Below are 11,270 nucleotides of genomic sequence, written 5' to 3' on the forward strand. Positions count from 1 at the left end.
CCCCTTTCTAAAATGAGAGGAGTGGAATAAATATTTGGTGTTTAAGTCCTGTACCCAAGAGCCTTTTGTGCTGTTGAGCTGCATCAGGGCTGTCAGAGATAAGTAGGAAGGCTCCACTTCTCTCCCCTCCACTTTCTACCAAAACAACTCAGCATTTATCTGTTTGATATATTGGAGTTTCTCATAAGATTTTATTTTGAAAAAAAAAAAAAAGGTAAAAAATAGATGCTCACAGGTACCCCTTCTGGCTCTATCCAAAGAATGTTGTTTGCTGGGGCCTTTGTTGTTGATTTAACAAATAATAGTATATGTTATCTAGCATTTTTTAACATTTGGCCATTTCATCAGTTGCAAAATCAGTTATTGTGTCTTTCTTAATATGAAATGATGGAATATAATAAAACAAATAAAAATATCAACATACATTAGCAAGAAAAAATGTTATTCTTTGTTCCAGCTATATCTATCTCTGCATGCTGGGTAGGGTGGTAAAATTAATTTCATATTGTGGATTTTGACCAAAAATTTAAAAGCCACTGCTATATATATTGATACAGTTTTTGCTTTTATCACTGTATTAATATAAGGCTGCAATAAGTACCACAGACTGAATAGAATGGCTTAAACAACAGAAATTTGTTTTCTCACAGTTCTTGGGGCTAGAGTATAAGAAGATGTTAGCAGGGTTGGTTTCCTCTTGAGGCGTCTCTTTTTGGCTTGTAGGTGGTTGTTTTCATGTTCACATGGTGTTCTTCCTCTATGCATATTGCTAAAGAAAAAAATTATTTTATAATGCCTGTTGATGGGCATTTGGGTTGATTCCATGTCTTTGCTCTTTGTAAATAGTGCTGCAGTGAACATATATGTGCATGTATCTTTATAATAGAATGATTTATATGCCTTTTGGTATATACCCAGTAATGGAATTGCTGGGTCAAATGGTATTTCTGGTTCTATGTCTTTGAGAAATCACCACACTGTCTTCCATAATGGTTGTTCTAATTTATATTCCTACCAACAGTGTAAAACAGTTCCTATTTCTCCACAGTCTCACCAGCATCTGTTGTTTTCTGACTTTTTAATAATTGCCATTCTGACTGGTATGAGATGGTATCTCATTGTGGTTTTGATTTGGTTTTCTCCAATGATCAGGGATGTTGAGCTTTTTTTCGTATTTTTTTCATATGTTTGTTGGCTGTACTTTTTTTGAGAAGTATCTGTTCATGTCCTTTGCCCACTTTTTAATGAGATTGTTTGTTTATTTTTCCTGTAAATGTATTTAGTTCCTTGTACACTCTGGATATTATACCTTTGTCAGATGGATAGATTGAAAATACGGTACATATACACCATGGGATACTATGCAGCCATAAAAAGGAACAAGATCATGTCCTTTGCAGGACCATGCATAGAGCTAGAAGCCATTATCCTCAGCAAACTAACACAGGAACAGAAAACCAAAGACCGCATGTTCTCACGTATAAGTGGGAGGTGAACAATGAGAACACGTGGACACAGGGAGGGGAACAACACACACTGGGGCCTGTCGGTGAGGGGTTGAGGGAGGGAGAGCATCAAGAAAAGTAGCTAATGCATACTGGGCTTAATACCTAGGTGATGGGTTAATAGGTGCAGCAAACCACCATGGGACATGTTTACCTATGTTTACCTGTGTAACAAACCTGTACATCCTGAAGGTTATGTACCCTGGAACATAAAATAAAATAAAAAACTAAAGTTCAAATCTTGAAATTGTAAAACACAGAACATAAAGCAAATATACTTAATATGTTACAAAAATGAGAAATGCAAAAAAAAAGTAATGTTAAAGCACAGTGAAGAAGACTTTATTCAGGACCATTGCAATAGGTATAGGTAACACCACCATGAGATTTTGCAGTGTAGGAGAAAGATTGGACTTGACTCCAAACACAGCATGGGCAAGTGGGAATTTATAGCCAAGGAGCAAGGTGGGGGGTCAATGGATGGAAAATTACTAAAAGGAAACATCAGGGGTGAGGAGGATTTCAGCTAAACCAACTTCACAGGATTCTTGCTAAAGACAGAACAAGGTGATTTATTACCTGTAGGATAGTGGAGGATGAGGAACTTGATCAGATATCAAGGTTGATCAACTACTGGGGAAGAGGGGTTCTTGCTAAATGAGTTTTTGGATAAAGCTGGATTTTACAAGGAGGTGCACAGATGGGCCTAGGAGAAGGTTCGGGAGCCTGACTGAAGTTTGGTCAAGCTAGAATCTGTGTCAATATCTGTACAAAATTCCTCTTCTTACAAGGACATAAATCATATTCAATTAGGGCTTACCCCACTGACTTCATTTTAACTTAGTTACCTCTTTAAAGACCCTATTTATAAATACAGTCACGTTCTTAGGTATTGGGTATTAGAACTTCAGCCTGAAATTTGGTGTAACACACTTCAGTCTATAATGATCACATAAAAAATCTTGGAGATCAATCCATACAAACACATAAAGCCTGCTTCATTTTATTTCATTATTGGACTGTATTTCCTTCTCCTTCTGTCTTACTCCCCCCTACACAACCTCAAATAATAACTAGTGCTTTTGTAAAGGATTATGAATTCATTGTAAAAATTGCAAACAAGTACAAAGAAGAAAAAATCAGGTTCATTATTATCTCTTGGAGCTAATATTTTTGACATTTTGGTGAATATTCTTTCAATGATCCCTTTGTGTCTAAATACATATATAGATATATATGTTCATGAATATATGTAAATGAGTATAATGGATGTTTATGCATTTACCAAAGCTGAGATTGTACCATTTATGTTTTCCTGTAATCCTTGTTCACTAAACAATATGTGGGGACTGTCTTCTTCAAGAAATATATTAATAGATCTATATTATGATTAACAATGGTTACCATTGTTGTATGGATGTTCAGTTAATCATCTAACTGGTCATTTAATTTGCTTATATTTTTTCTGTTTTAATCAAGACTTATGTGAATATGTAGGTGTATACATCTTCGCACACTTGTATGATAATTCCCATGGAGTAAATTCTTGAAAGTAAGAATACCAAGTTGGCAACCACTTTACATTTTAATATATACAATAATTCTAAGCTATCTTCCAAATAGTTTATACTAATTTATACACTCACAACAAAAATTTTTTAAAATGAGTTCTTATGTATCTACACTGTCACTAATAATATTAGACTGTATTATTCAGCATTTTTAAAATAAAATTACTTTAGTTTTTATTTGCACTTACAAGTGAAAGCATCTTTTCTCCCAACATTTTTACAACATACAACAAAGTTTGAATTCATTTTACAGTGAACACTCATGCACACCATCTTGATTCTGCCATTAACATTTTACTATAGTAACAATATATCCTTTTATCTGTACCTTTATCCATCCATTTAATTCATCTTTTAAAATGCATTTTAAAGGAATTTACAGGAATCCATACACTTTACCCAAAATGCAGTTGACCATTGAACAACACAGGTTTGAAATGTTTGAAATGTGCAGGTCCAATTATATGTGGATTTTTTTTCAATAAATATATTGGAATTTTTTTGGAGATTTGTGACTATTTGAAAACACTCAGATGAACCACTTAGCCTAGAGATAACAAAAAAATTAAGAAAAAGTTATGTCATAAATGCATAACATATAAACAAAATATAAAAAGTTATTTATCAAAACTGACACACACAAACACACACCATACATGGTGCCATTTGCAGTTGAGAAAAATATAAACAAATGTAAAGGCAGTATTAAACTACACAAAATTAACTGTAGTATACACTTGACTCAGCTGAGTGACCAGAGGCCTTGTGGGTGTGTCTGGGCAGGGGTTGGGACAGGGGTTCAACCCCTGTGCAGCAGCCCTACAGGGAAATGCCCAACAAAAATTAATTTTTAAAAAGGCTCATCCAGGAAACGCATATAAGGGCATATAAGGGCTGCTCACCTGGCGTTTTGAGCCCTCTCACAGGTCATAGACCTCTGAAGAGAGAAACTGAAATACTTAAGAGGATGAAAATGGCTCAATGGTAACACACTGTGGAGTCTTGCCCACAAGCAGCACACATCAATTCACCACACAAAAACCCTAGGCCACAGCTCAGTTCTCCTCTTAAGAAAAAAAATAAGAAACTAATAATCTCAGAATGAGAAAACAAGGAGAATGATCCCCTTTCAAGCACTCCATAGGTTTTATGGCACCTCCACTTGCCAGAGTTTATGTGAAATGGAAGTAATATGGTATTTGTGCACATATACATTAATGAAAAAGAGCACTAAGGTCAACCTGCAAAATATAGAGGTCCTAAATTCTCTTTTTTCTCTATTTTCCTTTCTGCCAGCTTTAAATTTGCTGTTATTTTTCTATTAAGATACAAAGCACTGTTTGGACTCAGCAAGTTTTTTGTTTGCAAGTGAGTGAATTTGTATTTGTCTCATGGCTTAAGTTCTGAAGTAAAAGCTGTAAGATTGTGTGTGTGTGTGTGTATATTTAGAAGGCCTTTATAATTTATGTACTTTTACGTTGAATTGGCAATTAAATCCATGTTAATTTCTCTCTTTCAGTACCTTATAATGTAACTTTTGCTGTTTGATTTTCATCTGAGTTGTTTCCTTTAATACGCAAATTTAAGGCTAGTTAGTTGACAACTGCCTACGGTAGTAAAACAGGTTATCAAGAAATTGAGGCTGGGCACAGTGGCTTACTCCCATAATCCCAGCACTTTGGGAGGCCAAGACAAGTGGATCACTTGAGGTCAGGAGTTCAAGACGAGCCAGGCCAACATAGTGAAACGTCATCTCTACTAAAAATACAGAAAAATTAGCCAAGTGTGGTGGCACATGCTTGTAATGCCAGCTAGTCAGGAGGGTGAGGTACAAAAATTGTTTGAACTTGGGAAGCAGAGGGTGCGGTGCTGCAGTGAGCTGAGAGCATGCCACTATACTCCAGCCTGGACAACAGAGTGAAACTCTGTGTCAAAAAAACAAAGAAATAATTTGAAAGTCTTAAGATAGGGTAAAAAGATCTTTAAGAATCTATAAGGTGTACTTCTGTCAGCTTACCTAATACGTCTATGTATTAATGTGTTGTGTACACAATGTTTCACTACTAAAAATATGTAAAAGAGCTCTAATTAATTGGCTTATGAAAATAAAAGTGCTTGAATCAAATATGTTATCAGGAAAAAAGACTAGTCAGATGTTTTTCAAATTTACATAACAAGTAAAATCTTTAATAAATAAGCTAGCTTTAAAATTACTGCTAAATTAATATTAGAAATGTCTTACGAATTGCCAGCATACATTTTTGTTTGCATTATTAATCAAGCGATTTCCTACTTATCCCTGCCAAATTCTATAAGGTGTCAAAATTTGGCACAGGGGTTATAAAACTATAAACCCAACCTAATACAGAATTATCTTTGCTTATGTAATTTTTAATAAATAAGACATTGATATTGGTTTAATGAAAATAGCTACATCTTGAATTTAGTATGATTACCATAACTTCTTATCTTGTGGCTTTAGAAGGTCTAGTCCACAGGCAATAAGGTTTATTTTGGGAAAGGACTGTTACCTCTTTGTTTCAAAGCTAAACTGTAAACTAAGTTCCTCCCAAAGTTAGTTTGGCCTATGCACAGGAATGAACAAGGACAGGTTGGAGGTTAGAAGCAAGATGAAGTCAGTTAGGTCAGATATTTTTCACTGTCTCAGTTATAATTTTGCAATGGCAGTTCTATAACTTTAAATAATGACTATTGCAATTTTCTTAAACAATCTAGGTAAATGATTAAAATAAAATAATTGGGCAAATGGGATAAATACTTGTAGACAAACTTATAATTTAGAATCTAAAGTTATATTAAATAATAGATATTTCATTATTTGGGTATTGTCCAATAATATATTGTAGGAAAGCATTATTTCTAAAAACAAAAGTGTTTCATTTTTTAAAACGTGAAAAATTTTTGTCTAATTCAAAGCTTATTTAAAGGTTATGTATAAAACAAGGCAAAAGGAACCAGGAAATAAAAGAGATGTGAAGAAAGTTTTAAAAATAAAGAGGTTTTTTTTTTTTCTGTAAGAAAGCTTAAAGAGACATAATTTTATATGAGAAAGAATCATTTATCGTAAGTTTAGTCCTAGAATACAATGACAGGTTGTTTAAAGAAAAGGGATGACCGGGCGCGGTGGCTCAAGCCTGTAATCCCAGCACTTTGGGAGGCCGAGACGGGCGGATCACGAGGTCAGGAGATCGAGACCATCCTGGCTAATACGGTGAAACCCCGTCTCTACTTAAAAATACAAAAAACTAGCCGGGCAACGAGGCGGGCGCCTGTAGTCCCAGCTACTCGGGAGGCTGAGGCAGGAGAATGGCATAAATCCGGGAAGCGGAGCTTGCAGTGAGCTGAGATCCGGCCACTGCACTGCAGCCTGGGTGGCAGAGCAAGACTCCGTCTCAAAAAAAAAAAAAAAAAAAAAAAAAGAAAAGAAAAGGGATGTTCAGCACAAACCAGAAAGTCCATGCATGTAATGAACAGTCTGTGTAAGTCACAATAACAGAATTTATATATTTCAAAAAACAAAAAACTTTTATATAATAAAGTCTATAATTAAAGGGAAATTATAATGGTCTTTCTAGATATTGGGCTTGATGTAAGAAAAAAACATTTATACACTAAATATTTGATTAGAACAATGAAATTTTCTTAAGGGATTGTTTTACTTTTTTTTTTTTTTTTTTTTTGAGACAGAATCTCACCCTGTTGCCCAGGCTGCAGTGCAGTGGCACGATCTCAGCTCACTGAAACTCTGCCTCCCAGGTTCTCGCCATTCTCCCGCCTCAGCCTCCTGAGTAGCTGGGACTACAGGCGCCTGCCACCACACCTGGCTAATTTTTTGTATTTTTAGTAGAGACGAGGTTTCACCATGTCAGCCAGGATGGTCTCGATCTCCTGACCTCATGATCTGCCTGCCTCGGCCTCCCAAAGTGCTGGGATTACAGACGTGAGCCACCATACCCTGCCAAGGGATTGTTTTACTCTTAATAAATTATAACGTATTTTAATCTTTTAAACTCAAAGTTCAACTTTTATTGCATCTCACCATTTTCAGTTCCTCTTCCCTTTTAAAGGGTGCAAAATAGTGATAATCTCCTTCAACTCATTTTCAGTTCATATAAATTTGTTACCTTGAGTTCTGTTTGTTGTGGCCTGATGCTAACAATGTTTTCTTAAAGGTCTGAAGGCAATGTTTTCTTCCAACATAATGTTCTGTGCAAAGCAGAAGGTCTTTTCTTTTCCTTTTGGTAACTGGCCTACCAGATTTTATGGTTTATCAAAACTATTCCTGTGCCATTATTATTAAGTTTTGGTGTGCTCAGGAAAAAGACTGAGATAAAAACAAATTTTTAATTAAGGTTATCACATTCGTGTATCTTTCTGTATGTGCTTTTAAAGTCCTTCTGACATTAAGTTACAGGGCTTTGACTCCTGGGTCTAAAAAGGACATCAAATCCTGCTAAATCTTAAACACTGACTGAAATTAAAGCCTCATTTTCACACCCAGTAGACAATGCCAATCAAAATAAACTGCATTCCAGAAACATAGGGTCAGAAATTAAAGCTATTCAACTCCTCGAGGCCCCAGGACTCTCACAGAAGAGGTGGGCATGTGAGATTGTAATGGTCAATTTTGAGAGATAAAATAAGTTCAATTTCTCTGTAAGTTGATCATTAATGTCAAAGGCATACTGATGCAAGACCAGCATATGGGCTCTTGAGTCAGATTAACAAGGTTTTCTTGAAGCATTAATTGACTCCTTAATAAAGGTTATAAAGGTTATAAAAGGGTTATGGAAGTTATATCTTATGGTCAATATTAAACGTTTATAGACTGTTTATAAAAGTTTGAAAAATAAGTTTAATAGGCTTCATGCTGTTTCATTAGGGTTTATTGTTTTGAAAAGTAAGTCTCCTTTCCCAAAAATAAAGGTCCTTATCTTTTTTTTGAAATCCTTGCCGCCTGGGGCCCGGAAGGGTGATGTGGCTGCGGTATCGCCGGCCTCGCTATGTCTGCCATTTTCAACTTTCAGAGTCTATTGACTGTAATCTTGCTGCTTATATGTACTTGTGCTTATATTCGATCCTTGGCACCCAGCCTCCTGGACAGAAATAAAACTGGATTGTTGGGTATATTTTGGAAGTGTGCCAGAATTGGTGAACGGAAGAGTCCTTATGTTGCAGTATGCTGTATAGTAATGGCCTTCAGCATCCTCTTCATACAGTAGCTGGGGAAAATGCCAGAATTTAATTGCCATCAGATTTCATTGTGAACAAGGACTTACTGCAGAAAATAATGGAAAGATGGTTAACCCTTTTATCTCTGAACATTGAATGAGATAAATTTCCAGATGCTGTTCTCTATTTTTATGTTATTGGGCCAATGTTCTGTATAAATAATTAAGATGTAACCATTTAATAGTCTGTAACAATCAACCTCAGTATTGTCACTACAATATTACATTCTGCAAATGTTATTCTGTTGTATCAGATACCAGATTTTAGTGAGGTATCTCTAAGGCACATAGTAGAAAACAAAATTGGTTAATTACTCAAGTTCTTTTCACTGTGATTTGGAAATGATTCAATCTTTATAGAACGAGACCCTTTTCTGGACTAGCTTTTTTATTAAAATGGCTCAGTTTGTGTTGATAAGGATTGCATTCATGTTTAATAGCGCTTGCTTTTCCTCTGGGCACACCATTTTGATCATTAACCAGAGTACCTCTACTCTTAGCAAACTCTAGTTTATGACAAGTATTTAAAATATTTAAAACAAGCTTATAAGTTCTTAAGGAGGAAGGTAAATGAGATGTAACTTAAAAATAGTATTGGGAAAATGTTGATATTTAACATTAGTGGATTTAGACTAGACAAATGGCATAGTAGGCCCTGAAACCTCTTGTCAAGTATATATAAGTGTTTTGTGCATGAATTTTTACCAGAAAGCTGTCTTTCTCTGAAAAACACAATATTCTTAGAATGAAAAGAACAGTTATAAAATAAAAAAAAATAAAAAAATAAAAAAAAAAAGAAATCCTTGAGTTATCACTTTGGTCAAGTGAATGACTTATTTTTCAATGACATGTGATATTAAGTGTTTTAAACCTTTGATATTTGACAAACTTTCCAAAATCAAATTACAAATTATGTATTTTTCTGACCTAATTAATCCTTTAAGATATTAGGTTCCCTAAAGCCCAAAAATGACATAATTTGGCTTATTTTGCATAAAAATTATACAGGAAGCATTGTCAAATATGAAATGGTGTTTGGTTTTCTTTGAGCTGTAGTTGTATAACTATGTTATTGATATGTGTTCCAAAATTGTGAGAAACTCCTATAATTCTGATGTGACTTGGTATACATTATCAGTAACAGTTATAATTGTTATGCTAAATTATCATGTACCACAGAGGTAACAGATTTCCTAGCCAATTGTGTCTTTGACTATGGCTACCCTAAAACCTTTGTCATCCTTGGACAACTGTTTTCTTGTTTTGGTCGTCTTTAGAAGGTGGTTCTACTACTACTACTGAAAACCTTGGTTTTTGTACTACCTCTTTTCTTCCCCTCAAAAGAATCAGGGCGGATATAGAAGGAACACATAGACATTTTTCATTACCGAGGATGGTTCAGCTGGGTATAGATATTAGGAAACTAGCCAGTGTTAAATGGCTATTTTTTTAATTTCAAAGTTTTTGGGGACCAGGTGGTGCTTGGTTACATGAATAAGTTCTTTAGTGGTGATTTGTGAGATTTGGATGCACCCATCACCCAAGCAGTGTACATTGTACCCAAAGTGTAGCCTTTTATTCCTCACGCCCTACCCACACTTTCCCCACAGTCCCCAAAGCCCATTGTATCATTCCTTTGTTGTTGCATCCCCATAGCTTATCTCCCAATTATGAGTGAGAATATATTGACTTGTTTTTCTAAGACCACCAGAGCGGGCACAAAAGAACCAGCCACTAGGCAAGTGTAGGAGCAAAACTGCAAGTTTATTTTGGTCACCTAAGGTGTGGGGAAGAGGTCTGTCAGCCTCCGGCAAAGAAGGCCGACAGAGTCCCCCCGTGGGGCTCTCGGACGGCGTTCCTGGAGTCCTGACATCCCGACAGGAGTGAAGGACTGAGGAAGGCCGAGTGTGGCGTCCCTCCGGAGCGGCTTTTCTAGGAGTGGGAGGGCAATAGGCGGGGCACGGGCGTGTCGGGGGCGTTCCACAGGTGCAACCAGGTAAATCTTGGTCTCTTCGGATTGACATCACCTGGCGCATGCCTAGTTGGTCTGCACCTTCCCGGGTCCCCGGCTGCATTTTCGCGCGCGCAGGAAAAGTTGGGGGGTGGGGATGAAGAACCCGGAAGTGCACTATCTTGCCTCCGTTCATCCAAACATTCCAACCTTTTATTGGTAATAGTGATAAGGGGCACCGTGGTCTGTCTGGCTACTTCCTGCTGTTAAGGGGCGTCATTAAGGTCGGGGCCCATGGTTGGCATTTGGACGCACGGATGAAAAATAAAATAAGGCACAGTATTAGTATAGGAATGAGGAATGGAAGCATTTGTTGGAATAGGGGCAAAACCCAGAAGGAAGGTCCCAGCAAGGTTGAGGAGTATGAGATAGTTAAGAAAATTTAGTAAGTTTGAGGCGAGTGGGGGAAAGCCAAACTGATGTCCACTGATTGTTTTCGGTAGGGGCCCTTTTTAGCTGGGAATGAGGAACGAGTGCGCAGAGTAGTTGTTGGCCAGGCAGCAATTAAGGAGTGGAGTTTTTGTGGAGTGGATGGCTTTCCGCTTACTCCTACTACAGAGATATTGGATGGAAGGCTAGGTCCAGAGAAGGACGGCAAAACAGAATAGGTAGCCTCGCTGTTGATTAAAAAATTGATTGTCTTACCCGCTACCAGGAGAGTTACCCGCGGCTCGGCAAGTGTGATGGGGGTCCCCAAGTCTCAGCACCTTCAGTTGTAGTTGTCGTCCAGATGTAGGAGCTGGAAGGAGCTCCCAGGATCCTGGGAAAGGGGGTCACGTGGAGACGCAGCACCTGTTCTCAGGGTGGGGCAATCAGACTTCCAGTGTCCTCCCTTCTGGCAAGCAGGGCAGGGGGCTGCTGGTGGACGAGGGTTAGGACATTCACTGGCCCAATGTCCTGATGCCTTGCACTTATAGCAAGGCTGCGTTGG

General features: G+C 37.2%; 1 protein-coding gene across 1 annotated transcript; it reads left to right on the plus strand.

Annotated features, from left to right (window-relative positions):
* The first annotated feature begins 8,052 nt into the window (after positions 1-8,052).
* Positions 8,053-9,097, plus strand: LOC117083527 (protein kish-A). The gene has a single exon (XM_033211294.1). It carries the CDS (start codon positions 8,101-8,103, stop codon positions 8,317-8,319), a length of 219 nt encoding a protein of 72 aa, XP_033067185.1. The 5' UTR covers positions 8,053-8,100; the 3' UTR covers positions 8,320-9,097.
* Positions 9,098-11,270: the final 2,173 nt, after the last annotated feature.

This window comes from Trachypithecus francoisi, unplaced genomic scaffold, assembly GCF_009764315.1.
Source record: "Trachypithecus francoisi isolate TF-2019V2 unplaced genomic scaffold, Tfra_2.0 Lachesis_group0, whole genome shotgun sequence".
NCBI lineage: Eukaryota > Metazoa > Chordata > Mammalia > Primates > Cercopithecidae > Trachypithecus > Trachypithecus francoisi.